Source organism: Labeo rohita, chromosome 15, assembly GCF_022985175.1.
Source record: "Labeo rohita strain BAU-BD-2019 chromosome 15, IGBB_LRoh.1.0, whole genome shotgun sequence".
NCBI lineage: Eukaryota > Metazoa > Chordata > Actinopteri > Cypriniformes > Cyprinidae > Labeo > Labeo rohita.
Genome location: NC_066883.1, coordinates 5,975,270 through 5,991,910, shown reverse-complemented (window position 1 = coordinate 5,991,910; position 16,641 = coordinate 5,975,270). Strand labels below are relative to the sequence as shown.

General features: G+C 36.1%; 1 protein-coding gene across 1 annotated transcript in view; it reads right to left on the bottom strand.

Annotated features, from left to right (window-relative positions):
* The window catches only part of LOC127177465 (mastermind-like protein 2), a 57,920-nt gene extending 42,018 nt beyond the window's left edge, over nucleotides 1-15,902 (bottom strand). Inside the window, exons 1-2 of the mRNA XM_051129753.1 lie at nucleotides 15,883-15,902; nucleotides 12,453-12,881 (exon numbers count right to left, since the gene is read on the bottom strand). Coding sequence (XP_050985710.1) covers nucleotides 12,453-12,854 — 402 coding nt within the window. The 5' untranslated portion in view covers nucleotides 12,855-12,881; nucleotides 15,883-15,902. The remainder of the gene's footprint in view (nucleotides 1-12,452; nucleotides 12,882-15,882) is intronic.
* Between the last annotated feature and the right edge of the window lie 739 nt (nucleotides 15,903-16,641).

The window sequence follows — 16,641 nt, the reverse complement described above, 5'->3', positions numbered from 1 at the left end:
TTTGGTTAAAATTTCTCAATGGTAGTGTAAAACAACATTTTTATCTTATCTAAAACAGCTCTGTTCACAGTGAGCCGTTTTGGTGCATGTCCCTTTAAATGCTAATGAGCTCTGCTCACCCCTCCCCTCTCTTCCGTGGGGTGACAAGCAGTTCTCATCTCAGAGACTGTAAACTTTAATCGCATTTAGCTGCGAAACTTGCTAACTAGCACATTATTAGGAAAGGCGACTTGCCAAGATTCATAAAAAAAACATTAGACTTACTTCTATGGGTAAGGCTGGATCATTTAAAACATTTACACGCATTTAGGCAGATCGGGGGCACATTCCCTTCAAAAACAAAATTAACTTCTGTGTCTTTAGTGGCTCAGATGTCAGGATTAAATGATGACTGCTATGTTAATTTTTACATCCAACAACAGAACACCTTAAATCGCTAAGGAGACATTCTTGTCTACCCCTGCTCCGGTGTCGAAACAATGGCGGACTATTTACACCTCACTCAGGGCGGGTCTGTACTAAAACGCCAGTGTCAATCAACAATCGTGGGGATGGGCCTGTGCAGATCTACGTCACTCTGCCAAGAATCTCAGAACAGCTTGATCTGAGAAAGTAATTACTATTATTTGGGATTTTAAAAAAATGCACTGGGTGGATTTTTATTATTATAGGGTGGATTTGTACACACATACTGCCAAGCCACATTAAGCATTAAGGGAATATTTCTCTCAAAAATCACAATTCTGCCATCATTTACTCACCCTCATAGAAGATATTTTGAGAAATGTCCATTTTTTGTTCGTTTGTTTGTTTTTGGTCATATAGTGAAAGTCAATAATCAAAAATCCATTTTGTTAGCAAACTTCTTCAAAACATCTTTTGTGTTTTACAACATGAGGGTGAGTAAATGATTACAGAGTTTTCATTTTTGGTTGAACCGTCACTGTAAGGCAGAAACATTTTAATAGTATTTCTAAAATGATTTATTAAAAATACATATTATTGCATATATGTAACTAAATATTGATGTTTATTACTCTGCTTTTACTAGATTTTTACTCTTTTACTTGAGAATCTCAAATATTGTGAAAAGGCTAAAACAAGTCAGGGGATTTTAACTACATCACCTAGTCCTGCTCCCTGTCTTCCTCTTTTTCTGATTTTGTCCTCACTGCGTTAGCTATATACTGAATATAAGGAATTAGGTTTTTTCACCTCCCACTCTCTGCTGAAGCTGTACTTTGACCCTGAAGGCAGTGAGGGAGAGAGAGAGAAGCAGGAGGGAGGGACAAGAGCATGGAGGGAAAGGAGAAATAGAGAGGGTTTGTGCTCCTTTTCAGGGCTGTGAGCGAGGAGCCTGGGAACGTGGAGCAGTTTGGCCAGCCTGATAGAAATATCCTGAGTTGAAATGTAAACAGGCCTGATCTCTGATCTACCCAGAGAGCCCCTGATCTGACCCGGCATTCCACCCAGGGGTTCAACACTGACATGAGGAGCCCACTTTCTCATTTCCTGGGCTGGACGCTGACCCCTCGGTAAAGTGGGGTGTGTTTGAAGTTTCACAAATCAAATCATGCTCCTATGCCCAAGACGCCCCTACTGTCACTTATAATAAATTATACATTTCAGATGAGCTGAGTAAACTTGGTCTCAAACCTATTTTATTTGTTTATACTAACACATAATGTTAATGATTAATGATAGTTTATTTTAAGACTGTCCTCTATCTGGCTGGCCCTTAGAATTAAAAAGCTCTTTTTTTTTGCTACTGTGCCTTCAAAGGGGACTTTAGGACTTTTAGCATTTAGTTAGGTTTCTGGCATGTCTACCAACTCAGAAAAGCTGAAAAGAAAACAAGCAGCCAGTTTGTTATGGGCTGTCAGAGTCTGAAACTGTGTCATACAGTGAGCTGTCTCAATTCACAGTGGGTTTCTACGTAGATATCTAGCTATTTGAATAAGCCTACCTCTGAGCCATATATGGAGTCTCACAGTCAGTCTTACAGTCAAACCAAAATTTATTTAGACACCTTCATCATTTCTCACATTATCACAGTTCTTTCACTAGAATTTAGAAAATGGCAATAAAATATGACAAGAGCTGAGTTCAACTGTGTCAGAACAGCTGGCAGTCCACTGTATGAAGATTTTTTTTTGCGTATAATGTCACAGTTTACTTTATTTTGCCATCCTCACTTACATAAATGAATTATAGTGTCTTGCACCCACTTGTACAAAACAAAACTGCCTAACAAAATATAGTTTAAGCGTAATAAGACACAAAAGAGAACATAGTTTAGTACTCGCATTCCACGTGACAGTCACTTTCTTTGCGTGTGCTTCCGATGTCTGCGGCCATATATCAGAAGTTTAAACTGAAATGGCTTTAAAACGCATGCAGATGTCAGTGCTGATAGCCTTGTGGGCAGTGCACAGTCCCAAATTCAAGTCCTGGCTCGAGGAACCCCGCTATCTCTCTCTCTCTTCTCTCTCTCTCTCCCACTTCACTTCCTGTGAGCTCTACACTGTCCTATATTAAAGGCAAAAAAACGGCAAAAATAGATCTAAAAAAAAAAAAAAAACGCTAATAATAAGCTTTCATGATGACGAAGAACTGCAGTGTCACATGAGCATGATAGATATAACAATCAAAACCAAACAGATATTTTATTTTGGCAGAGTATTTATGGCTGGAGCTGTAAAGGCACATCCCTGTTCTAGAAAGGGGTGGGGAGCAGCAGCTCATTCGCATTTAAAGGTACATGCACAAAAACAGCATGTTTTTGCTTCCATTAAAAATGGGCATTTTCAAAATGGTAAATGTATTTTGAGCTGAAACTTTATAGACACATTCTGAGGACACCTGATATCATATTACATCTTGTACAAAGGGCTTAATAGGTCCCCTTTAAGAAATTACCCCTTCACACACCATCTGCTCTATTCCTCGATAAAAGCCTCTTTGCAAAGCTTTACAGTTCGTCACCATTACAAAACAATTTTGCACTAAAAAGTGTAATGCAAACTGTTTAGATCAGATTGAAATGATCAGTGATTTGCAAGACATGCAAAGCACCTGGTGCTATACACAGCTGCACAGGTTGACAATCTATAATTGTCAGTTTTCCTGTTGTTTAGGGAAAATAGTGCAATATTTCTCCTTATTACTTCTCCAAGACTGAGATAGCAAAATTTTTGATCACTCAAAGGGAATCACTGATGGATTCTATTAGAGGTCGACCGATGTATCGGTTTTGCCAATTAATCAGCACCGATAGTTGATTGGCGGAACTATCGGTTATCGGCAAAAATCCATGCCGATAGTTTTTTCCAGGTTGGGTCCGTTGCTGGAGCGGCTGAGAATGTCGCCATTATACAGCAAAGTCCCTATAGTCTTTGTTATACAGCACAAGAGCGGCCTCGGAAATCACTGACAGCACGTGCTGTTTGTTTAGACGCGTGACACTGCGCGCTGCTCAGAGCAGGACACTTCAAAGGCAGATTTAAAACATCGACAACGAAACGGTGTGTACAGTATACTGTAGTGCATGTTTTCATGTCATTACTAAGCGATGAATTTGTTGACTAGATGCTGCATTAGTAGAGAAATGACAGCAGTATACTTTTGCCCATTTGATGATCAAATAAAGTCTTGTAGACCGCCGCTTGAACTGAACGTGACGCGTCCAGCGTGTGTGATACCGGATAGCTGCGAGTTCTTCTAGACGCGGTGCTGTACTTTTGCCCGTTGTGTGACTAACATATTTTATATTTTGATTAGATAACCACATATGTTCTAGAATAGAAGCAGTTAAATTGTGAAACTACACAATATGCATATGTATGCAATTTCAGTACTGTGGCCTTTGTGTAGATATTTAAAGATGGCCATCTTTAGCTTGATTGTTGATGTAATGGTAGCACTTTACAATATGAGTCCATTTGTAACATTAAGACTGATAAAAGCTGTAGAATAGAAGTATTGTTCCTTGTTAGAGTGTGTTAATTTCAGCATTCACTGATGTATTTAAAAAAATTTTGTTGCTTTTGTTAACATTAATGAACAATGAACTAACTGTAATGATCAATGTATAATTAATATTAATATTTGTATTCATTTACAAAGTATGGTTCAGTAGGCTATTTTTTTCTTTTTTTTTTTAGTGGAGCACTATTTATTTTCCGTTCAGTATCCTTTTTTTAAAAACTATCGGTCGATTAATCGGTATTGGCCAGTGTGGTCCAACCTAGTTATCGATATCTGTAAAATCCAATATCGGTCGACCTCTAGATTCTATATCAGTTTTATATTAGTCATTTATCATTTCACTGCACTAAAATAACTATCAGCTTATTGGTATCAGTAAGTGGATCTCTAATGATAATTTTAACACTGTGTTAACACTGCTATTTAATCTTTCTATCTCAACAGTCGAAGATGGAGGTAACAGTAATTTGCTTTGTAATTTTTACACAATTTGTGCGTGGGAAAACCAATTAAAATCAACTATGTCTGTGAAGCACAAATTTAGACAACTAGCCTTTTTACCAGCTTGTCAGTTTTTCGTTAAAGGCAGATGTTAATGGTTAGAGCACATCAAAACCTTGATATTGTGGCTAATCTAATGTTGTTTACACTAAAATTATGTAATTATGGATAGAGAAAGGGTAACCGATAACACTAGGGAGTGTGGATATTTGAGTCATATCTTTCATTTATGCAACTCCCACGTACTGTATGTGGAGCTGAACGTTCACAAAGGCATAAATTGTGGGTTGGGGGTTTTTGTGGGTTGTTGTTTTTGCAGGAAAGAGTCACAGATTTTTATCATCCTCTCAGGGCCCTTGCAGACACACCTGAGGATGCAGTTTCCCACAAGGGTTGGATTTCAGGTGAGTTCAACAGAGCACAAGACTTGTCGAAAGATATAGTAAACCACCCCCTCTAACGCTTCACCTCCTTATTCTGCTCTGTTCTGTTTAGTCAGGCAGGAAAAACCTGACAGACATCAAGAGTGCTCTGTGTGCTTTCTCTGTGCTAGGGAAATCACACTAAGCTTGAATGTGTCCCACAATTCACAACCACTGGCTAGTGCAAAGAAAAAGTCAACACAGCTCTTCTCCACTCTGCATTCCTGCAGGAATAATTCCCCACAACATATTTAGACATTTCTGGAAGTCACACTTAATAAAGTCCCTGCATTAGAAACAAAATATCTAAGTATGTGGCAACTGTAAATAAACAAATAAATAAAAACTGTTTTTTTTTTCTTCACAAACACTAACTTTTCAAAATACTTTTAGGACTTTTTGCTATTCACTTAATACTAATACTACTACTACTAATAATAATAATAATACACACACATATGCATATTTATAAATAAAAATTATTATAAATGAAAGTAAAAAAAAAAGTGAAAAGGCAAAGATAAATGTGACATTTATTACTATATTACTAGATTTTTACTAGATTTTAATATATACTATATTTTTTATATAAATATAAAAAAATACGGATTTTAAATATAATGTTGAATTGTTATAATTATTAATGTAATCAGAAATAGTGTGTGTGTCAATAAGAGGTAACTCTATTGGTATCAATAACAGTGATACTGTCCTTGATAGTACACTGTAAAATCCAATAGTTTACCTTACTTAGATATAATTAGTTATCTTTACTTAGTTGCTATACTTACTAGGTTTTATTAAGTTACAGCTACTTTCAAGCGAGTAAAACAGTTTACTTACTACTTTGAGTGACGCTTACTTAAAATATTCAGGTAGCCACAAAGAAACCAATGACATTAATAAACCAGTGAGAGGCAGCAGTGCACTAATATGTTGCTAATTTGCAAAATAACAACAGAAGAAGAAGAAAAGCAATTTTTTTTTGAGGTGGCAATTGTTAATCTGCAGTTATTTTTCACTAGTTACATTCACTCATTTCCCAAAGTCATCTTGAATGTTGTTTCAGTACAACTATATATTTGAGAGAACATCACATAAACTGACTTCATAAATTGATGTTGATTTTCGTAAAATGTTGTTGGTGTGTCTTATTTTATTTATTTTATTATTATTATTATTTTTTTTTTTTTGCTTACCATTATAGTGATTAATGTTCTGTTTGGTTGGGCACTTGGAACTTTGCTTTTCTTGTTATAATTTTCTTCCTATTGATGTAGCAATGCAACATGAAGTCATAATTTTTGATTTCAAGGGAAGAAAAGTAATAAGGAGGTTGCTTTTAGAAGGTAACCTTCAAGTTCTGTTATTTCAATTAGCTAAATCTTTCCAATTCTTTAGCTAATGTTTTTTTTATATTTATTAATGATCTTTTACAATTTTATTGTTCTTCATAAACACCTTGAGAAACTTTATTGGGTTGAGACAGTACTTTAATATTTGTGATAATGTGCTCAAGTCACAAACTTCAACATTCAGCACGTGAATCACAACGATGGTAACAATTCAATTTTATTTATTTTTATTAATTGTGACAATAACCATTATATTATTTTATTTTCTCTTTTTGTTGTGTTACTGCTGACACAAGTCAGTAAATAAAATTAGCAAATAAAAACAACAACAGTAAAACAAACCAATTGCATAATTTATTCATGCCGCAATGCACTCTGGGAGTCAGTGAGTAGCTATACTAAGTCAAGTGTAAGCCTAAAGTAAATGATCAAGTACCCCCTACAGTTCTTTTTTAGTTACTAGAGCTCCCATGTAAGTAAACTATACTAACTAAGCATTTGTCACTACAACATACTATTCTTATTTCACTTTACTTAGTTTTTTTAAGGCAATCGGTTTGCATGCTTTTTAAGTAAGCCCAACTAATTAGATTTTACAGTGTACTTGATAAAAGATGCCATTAAATACATTCTATATTAATTTAAGCATCTGCAAGTATTTTTATGCTTAATTACAGAAAACTTCTAATTATTCAAAACATTCTAGTATGTATATATATTAATTCATAGCCCTACTTTTGATCAACTGTTTTGTTTTTTGTATGTTTCCTTTAGCAGAGAACACACAATTCTCATAATGGCAACTCCAAAGAGCCAAATAGTCAAAGACAATTACTATAAAAATGACCAAATAACAATATTTTGTTGAAGTGTGCCACTTGCATAAGCTGAAAATTTAATGTACCAATGTCAATGTGCAGAGTTCAAAAGTAATCACCCTGTAGCTATGCTGCCTGTTCAACAACAGCATAAATATGAAGTTGAAAAAGTTGGAGAGAATAATCAAGCACACATTCCAGATCAATAACTGCTCAGTAAAACTTTCCTTAAGTAACACAGCATTGTGACATAGGTGTGCTTTTCAGAGCATGTTTTCAACGTATGTGGAACAGCCTAGAAAGTGTTTTCAGTTTCATCATTTCCCTTGGTTAACTATAATAAAATAAAACTCAGAATTTAGGTAACAGAAGCTGATACTAGAAGCTGAGGGGGCGATTTCTGCCCGCAGCCATTATGTTGTGCAAATGGAGGTAGGGATGTATATGCCGAATGGTTTCAGCACTCTTCAAAGCCCTAGTCATGTCTCAGACTGTGAATAAAACATGAGGTATACACAAGGCACACCTCACAAAGAAACCGCTAGGAGAGCCAGCGCCGATGAGGAGGGAATGCTTTTGATTTAAGCAGCATGAGCAATCCTACTTGAGTTTCCTAAAGTTCTCTTCTATTTATGCCTCAAACTTCCACTTGTACATTTTTATCTGGTTTTATAGGTCACATTTAATGCGTATAATGCATTTGTTGCTGCACATAACTCAGATTAAAATGATCAACAAGCCCTCTATCCTGCGAAATCCTCAGACTTATCCCCAGACGGCACACCCACAGATCACCCGCAATCTGTTTGCTCGCTGTCGGATGCATAGTGTGCACAAAAAATGGCAAGAGTTGACTCAAAATCCAATCTGACAGTCCTAACACAACTTCCAAAAGACATAATGCACCAGTCTGTCTGAAAAAAAAGTCTTAATGAAGTATCAGGTTGATAAAATGAGTGCTGTTGAGAACTGTCCCATTAGTTTGGCTGAAGATTGCCAGATTAGTGGCATCAAATCTTTAAAAGACACTAAAGAGTTTCACAAAATCGTCCGAAAAACACAACAAACTATGGTTGATGACTTTATATGTCAGTCAAAAAGCATGTCCTGTCAAAGTGGATGGTTCTTGGCCACTATAAACTGCAAACTGGACCACACTTTATGCTGATAGTCAAAAATCTGTATCTATTCTTGACTTTCAACTGCTTAGGCTTTCTGTCAAAATGTGAGTGTGCCCATGTAGGACTAATTCATTTTCATGTCAACATGAATATCAACTATGGGACAAACTGCCCAGGGACCCATTCATATTCCCCAAGTAAGGCACAGACAGATTTGCTGGGTTTAAAGTGGCCTCCAAGGAGCTGGACTGATTGTTCCATATTCAGGTGGAGTGAATCTAAGCCTGGGCCACCTTCAGCTTCCACTCCTAAAGCACTATAGCCAAGAAACACCAGGAAACACTTCAACATTTCCTTCTTCCACCTATTATTTGTAATGCCTGCCTGTCATGCTCAATTATGTCCAATTATGTCGCTACATTCTTAAACATTCGTTCAGAGGTTTGGTCTTTCCAATAAGCATTGCTTAAAAGTTCAGTTCACTCAAAAATAAGAATTCTATCATCATTTATTTACCAAAATGCCTTTTCCAAACTCACATGGCTTTCTATCTGCTGCAAAACACAAGATTTTCAAGAATTTTCAAATGTTTTTGTCCAAAATTCACAGCTGAAGTCAAACAACATTGACATTGACTTTCAATGCATGTACAAAAATATTGAGACATGTTTCAAAATATCTTCATGTGCTCCATGAAAGAAAGAAAGTCAAACAGGTTTGGAATGACATGGATTTATGTAAATGGTTTTCACTGTTTGGGTAAACTGTCACTTTAAAGTATAGTTTCTCTTGATGGAAGAAAGTACACATTTGAATGCTTTTAAAAAGGTTACCTGGAATGGAAATAATATACTTCATGTTATACTGAAAGTAATGTTTTCGGACACATAACTGCATGTCAATTGCAATTAAATGTATTACATGTACTGTAGTTACTTTTTTAAACAGTATGTAAATAAAAATACATATATTGTGTAATTTATAAAATATTGTTTAATATTTTACAAATATTTGTGATTACACATTTGTATTGATGAAGTTGCAATTTAGTACAATATATTAAATGTAATATTGAATAAAATACTACAATTTAAATTAAATGCTTTAGTTGTGTTAGTATGTTAGTCAACACAAAAAAAAAGTGTACTTCTTTAAAGCATGACAAAAGATTAAAAGTAAAACTTTTAATTGGACATTAGTACAAAGTGCACTTTCTAGAAGTGCATTTAAAGGAGAAATCCACTTCTAGAAAAACAAATTTACAGATAATGTATTCACCCCCTTGTCATCCAAGATGTTCATGTCTTTCTTTCTTCAGTCGTAAAGAAATTTTTTTTTTTTTTTGAGGAAAACATTTCAGGATTTTCAGGACATGGTGCCCCCAAGGTTGAACTTCCAAAATGCAGTTTAAATGCAGCTTCAAACTATCCCAAATACATTTGTAAACGATCCCAGGCAAGGAATAAGGGTCTTATCCAGCGAAATGATCGGTTATTTGTCAAAAAACTCCAATTGTATTTTTTTCCTCAACTTCAAAATTGTCCTATATCACTGTTTTACCTTTTTTGTTTCAAGGGTGTTTGATCTTCTTTGCATGTTCACTTTACAAGGACTGGGTCGGTACTTCTGCAGCGATGTAGGATGATTTTGAAATGATTTTTGAAGTTGAGGGAGAAAATACGATTGGAGTTTTTCAACATACCCTATCTGTCTTCAGCCAGAACACACAGAGTTCAGGGAGAGAAAGGCAAGACATCAAAAAGTATATAAATTGTATTATTTTTTATGAAAATAACTGATCATTTCACTAGATAAAACCCTTCTTCTTTGGCTGGGATCGTTTACAACCGCATCTGGGATAATTTCAAGTTGCATTTAAACTGCATTTTGGAAGTTCAAACTCTGGGCACCATATCAGTCTATTATATGGAGAAAAATCCTGAAATGTTTTCCTCAAAAAAAAAAAAAAGAAAAAAAAACCCACACAATTTCTTTACAACTGAAGAAAGAAAGACATGAACATCTTGGACGACAAGGGGGTGAGTACATTATCTGTAAATTGTTGTTCTGGAAGTGGACTTCTCCTTTAAGTGTGTTGAGAAACATAGTCATGAAAGAGTCACTATTTATGTACACTTAAGAGGCCTTTTACTTCATTAATATTATATTATCTGCAAGCACAGTTTTTAAAAATTTACTTTTAAGATACAAGTGCACATTCAATACAGTGCACTTCTTTTCACAAGTGGACTGATGAAACTTCATTGTGAAGTACTGAATGAACTGTGCATCATTAAAGACTATGACTCAACATTGTTCATTTTACATAAACTGGCTGATCTCTTTAGATAAGCAAACAAAGCATTCATAATATCCCACTTTCTTTTTTGTGAGAGGATATTCTACAATCCCCCCATGTTCCCAAGTTGGTCATAACTCTGAAATGAGGAAACAACTAATTCATCTATAAGCCCATAACACTTAATTACTGGGCAGTCCTCTGTTTTCAAGGCCTGTTTGACTTGGAGTAAACAAAACTAGGACATGTATTGAATAGCTCTAAACATTTATACGCAGGCTGCACGCTTCAAATGGCTTTATGGGAAAGCCATCATTCAAGAAGGTGCTTTGAGAGTGATTTATCAAACCTTTGATAATAGAGCATGACAGTGCATGGTATGGAACAAAACACGAGGCCATTCACACAGCGTTTGTGAGATTTCATCATCCAGCAATTTTAGCTTGTGCTTTGTTTTGTCGAACAGATATTGGTGTACACTTTCAAAATCTGCAAAGCTGAAAGGAAAACCTGATGCTTTACCTCATGGTTTTGCATTTTGCAAGAATATTCCATACACTGTCTCTAGCTAAACAAAGAAAAGACAAATTCTAGAATATTATATAAATCACATTTCTCATGCTATTTTACTAAATGCCTGTTATGTGGTATCAAAAATGTATCTTAACAGAGGGTTTCAGAATGACACAATCAGTAAAGCACTCATCTGTGTCTATGAGCAGAGATACTAAATAGATGCATCAACCTCAAGTGGTGTCAAACAGTGAAATCCCAAGAGGTAAATATAACGGTGGAGAACAAAGAACCAGAACTGACCTGCTGACCGCACGTGTTTCCGACTGTTACAAAAGCTGAGGCTACACTAGAAAACATGTGGTTTTTATTTCTATACTAAGGAATGATCAATAATGGTAAAAATGTGCTTACATAATACATGTATAAAATGGTGCCATAAAATATTGGGAAACTTAAACAACAATTATAGAAGTAGTTCAACCAAAAATGAGAATTTGCTGAAAATGTGCTCATCCTCAGATGTATAAGTGTTTGTTTCTTCATGGGAACAGATTTGGAGAATTTATCATTACATCACATGCTCCAATAATGGATCCTCTACAGTGAATGGGTGCCATCAGAATGAGAGTCCAAACTGCTGATAAAAACATCACAATAATCCACACCACTCCAGCCCATCGATTAAAGTCTTGTACAGAGAAAAGATATGTGTTTGAAAGAAACAGATCCATCATTAGGGCATTTTAAATTCAAACCATCTGATTCTTCCTTGCACATCAAAATCCAATTTTATTTACTGTTCTGGCATGTACATGTTTCACTGGAGAAAGCTTTATTATGGATAGAGGGCTTGCATTTTAGCCATCAGCAATGGATTGAAGTTGAAATTGTCCTATTGATCGATATGTTTATTACAAACATGTAGCTTTTCACAAGATGTTAATTGATGGTCTGGAGTGGTGTGGATGTTTTTATCAGCTATTTTTATTCTCATTCTGACGGCATCCATTCACTGCAGAGGACCCACTGGTGAGCATGTGATGCAATACTACATTTCTACAAATCTTTCCCAATTATATTTTCTCCAATGCGGGCATTCCAGAATATTTCAATGTGAAAATAGGATGACTATACTATATAATGCAAATATGCATTATTATAAAACCAGAGGTCACTGAAACACCACCTTTTTAAGTTATATTTTGTTTTGTTATATTTTAAAAAGACCTTTAAAGAATCATGTGCCTGCCTGCAGGGCCCTTTTTAATTAAACAGACGCCCCCATCTCTCCATCACACACCCACAGTAATCACATCATATCAGTGTGTTGATGTCATTCTCTGGGGAATTGGTCTGACATGTGTCCCCATGTGCATTAGACAGATTATAAGATTTACTATGTGGGCGTAGTTAATACAACCCATAAAACTTACTGCTATTTGCGAAGAAATTTTGGATTCCGCCTCCGATGAACTGTGGGCTTTATGTTCACCATTCACTCTGCTGTATTCAGGAGGCTGCTGAGAGGCCGATCTACTGCCCTTGGGCTTCCTGGTCCCGGGGCCCTGATGGACGATGTTTAAGAGATGGAGTGTGCTCTCGTGCTCCCGGTCCAAACTTTCCGCCTGACCGCGTACATAGCGGTCCTCGCAGGTGGAGTGATGCCGCCGGCACAACTCTATTCTGGCACGCAAACGCTCCACTATGGCGCTGTGGAGCTGAGGAACGGCTGATCCTCTTGAAGTGGCGATTGGTGTGACTGATCCTCCCATCCCGACGCCCAACATGGGTGCAAAACCACTTGGGGTAGCCTGGGTCGGAGCCGCCTCTCCCATGACCTTCAGTTCCCCTCTTCGTTAACCCTTTATTGGTCACATCCAGAAAAACAAGGGAAAATTATTCAATTTTTGTATGGGCAATAAAGAAAAGTTTTTAATAAAACTAGTTTTTTTTTTTTTTTTTTACTTTTTTACATGGAATAAACCAAATTTGCTCAAACAATACTGCAGGTTCTGCAAAATTACTATAAACACTATCATTGCTATCAGGAATAATACTTGATATTAGCCAGCTTTGCCAAAAGAATATGTTTAAATTGTATCTAAAATCTAAATAAAATGATTTATTTCAGTGCAAATCATTGATATTAATGCAGAATTAGAAGTGCACTGCTACCATCAATGGGCATTCAACTGTTTGGCTGAGCATGTTGTCTAAAAAATGCTTACCCTTTCACTAAACTTTATGTAAGCAGTTGATTTGGTATAATAAATTTACTGTAATTTTTCTATATGATGCTTGTGTTTAAAGTTCCCACACTCTAAAGAAAAAACGTTCCTAGTGCAACGTTGTTTGAACTGTTACTTAAACATTATTTAACCATTACATGTTGCAACCTGATCACAATGTCTTTAGGAAGTGCCGAGACTTTCTGTAAAGAGTCAAAAATATACTATTTTAAAAAGTTGTTACAGTTTAGTGAACGGTTTCAGGATCTGACTGTGTCCCTTTTAATTACACAACTAATAAAAAGATTTCGGGAACTGCACGTTAAAAATCGTTATTTTCACATTAAATAAACATGCTGACGTTCTTATAGCAAAATGAATTGTTTGGGAAACGTTACAGAAAGTACACTTCTTAGCTTGTTAGTATACAAACTCAATGTAAGAACGCGGTTATAGCCCTTACCCAAACGGTATGCTCAGATGCCTATATTATGAAATTCAAATGTGCTTTCAGGATCCACAACTTCATGTGAGTGTCTTTGCAGTATATCGCAACATCGTTACAACACTATGCATTATTACTTTCCAGTGCACTGGGGTGTCTTGCAGCTTGCCAGGTTGCCAAAATCGCAGCGTGCGCTCATTCAACTCCATGCAAGGTGTAACAAATCCACAGTGTGCTATCAGATGGCTAAAAACACAGTCCTGCAGCAACGAATAAACGCAATCTCGCTAATACATGCGGTTATTAGTCGGTCATACCCTAAACCAAGGGTTCCTGTCAGCTGACAAATAATACACCCAATTATAATCCATTTACTTGAAGAAAGAAATCCGCAAACTTCCAGAGAGTTCAGGCTGAATACGAACACTTCCCATCCTTGTCATTTAAGTAGCTGTTTACGGTTCCTTGTGGTGATTCCCAAACAAACTCAATAAAAGTGGCGTTGCAGCGCGACTAGACTGGCGTTATCCGCGCCGTGGATTGTCAGCAGTCCGAGCGCGTACGGGCTGAGTCCGGAGAGGCTGGCTTACCGCAGGCTGACTACAGACTCTCATTGTATGAGCAGCTCCCTCATGCTCGAAAGCAGTCTTGAGATCGGTGAGCTGTCATTTGCAGGCTCTAGTGGTACCAGCAGCGAACTACATCAAAGCAGCCGGACTGGACAACATACGCGGGGTTTGAATGCCAGACAGCCTGAACCGGTATGAGTGGAGGTCACAGTGGAGGTTACAGTATGCTGTTAAATTGGTTATACTGAACGCATTATTTACACATACCTTAGTAGGGGAGACCGGTTAATCACTCTTTTCATTCCAGGTATAATGGTATGATAAATATTATAGCCTAGATATTCTTTATAGACTATTCATGATATAATTAATTAATTATAACTATATAGATCAGTGATAGACCTGCTGGGGAAAAAAAAAAAAAAACAGCTGGTTGGCTGTTTTTAGCTGGTTTAAGCTGGAAGTAGCTGGTCCCCCAGCCTGACCAGCTAAGGAAGTGGCCAAAACCAGTGTTTGAATTGTGTCAAAGCTCTTGGGGGGTCCCCCTAACCAGACCCAATAAATCAATAAATATAAATATGATTCATAGCCAAGGAGTGTGCGATATTGACAAAAAAATTGTATCTCAAAATTTTGAGAGATTCTATCAGAGATTCTATAATCAGACAGTATTTTGCTGAGTGTGTTGCCCTCCAGGACCGCCGTGAATAGCTGACTCCTAAAGTTCTTGATAGTCTTCATATTCAGTGTGGTCAGTTCACAGCGGTTTTCCAACAAGTTTAAAGTGATTTTTACCTTTTATGGCCACTTTTTATTTTTATAAAGTCATTATTTTTTTTGTAAAAGTATGCATTATCTTTTGTGTCAAATTTCATATATTTAATCAATAAAGTCAATTAAAATATTAAGACATTTTAGACTGTTACCAAACAAATAAAATCATTATAAACATAAATCATCTTTTCAATGCAGAGGAAGCACAGACAGATGTATTACCCGCTGTTTAATGCGGGACATAAATGCATAAATAATGTTTTGATATTTTAATCCTAAACCGTTGAATGCTGATATCTGAAATTATTTTTTTTAAAAATGGTAAGGGACTTTAAATTTGACATTAAAACCGCCAGTAGGTGGCAGTAAGTCACTGTTAATAAGTAAGTCATTGCGATTGAACCGAATCATTCAAACGGTTGATTCATTCACGAAAGAAAAACCATCATGTTGTTCAGAGACGTAAAATAGTGCTGTTGCTGTGTTTTGGAACCATTTTTGTTGGCGAAATACAGCAAAAACAGGCAAAATGGTGTCTAAAACATAAAGTTAATATTAACTTATAGTTTATTTAACTGTTGTATAAATCACATTAGTGATTTTTGCGAAAATAAATGGCACTCTTCGTGTGATATTGATTAACTGTATGAAATTATATGAATATACATTTTCTGCCGCATACCTTGAATTTTGGGAACGTTCAAAATGCATTGTATTAGACTGAATCTTTGAAAGAACGCACTCTAAATGAGCACAGTCAGTCTAGCTAGTGTTTAAGCACTCATAACTCCTCTTATAATAAATGAAACTTTCCATACACTGTATGATAAATGAATCGCTTACTTACATCGTACGTACATCTGCACTTTGTTGTTTATGATGAGGGAATTCGCCAGACTCAGTCTGAACAAGACTCGGGGTTATAGCTATGACTATTCTGAACGCCTCTGATTGGCCACTGCATTCTAAACTCAACAGAGTCGTGTGTGATTGGTTATAATGAGCAACGCTGCAAAAACGCGCAAAAAAAAAAAAAAAAAAATGATGTGACGTGACGTGAGCAGGTCTTGTCACAGTATGTTGGTGATGCCCCAACAAAAACCTGTTTATTTTCAGTTTGACATAAGGTAATGAAGGACAATGAGTTATTAAAACACAACATGTACAAAACAATTTATGAAACTAAATTAGTTAAATTCATCAGTAAAACAATAACCTATAGGACAGCCCATATATTCAGTACAAAACGTCACAATTTGACCAAAAAAGAAAAAGAAAAGAAAAAAAAAGTCTTGAAGTGTAACTGTCATGTAACTGTTGGTCATTAAACATTTTTATCATAAAACTGTTGTCAAATATTAAACCTTTAGCTGCATCTTACCTGGCAATAACTGTTAAAACACCACTGGAATTGGTGCTTGGTTAAAGTAAAACCCGCCTCCTTTTGATTGGCCATCTCAAACATTTTGAAATATAAAGAGACTGCCACACTGTGCAAAATGTAATTTAATGAATTGAAATGAAATTTAATTTAGTGTTCATAAGGCAAAAACACGCAAATATCAACAGCTTTTATGTCAACACAATGAACCATCACACCTGATAG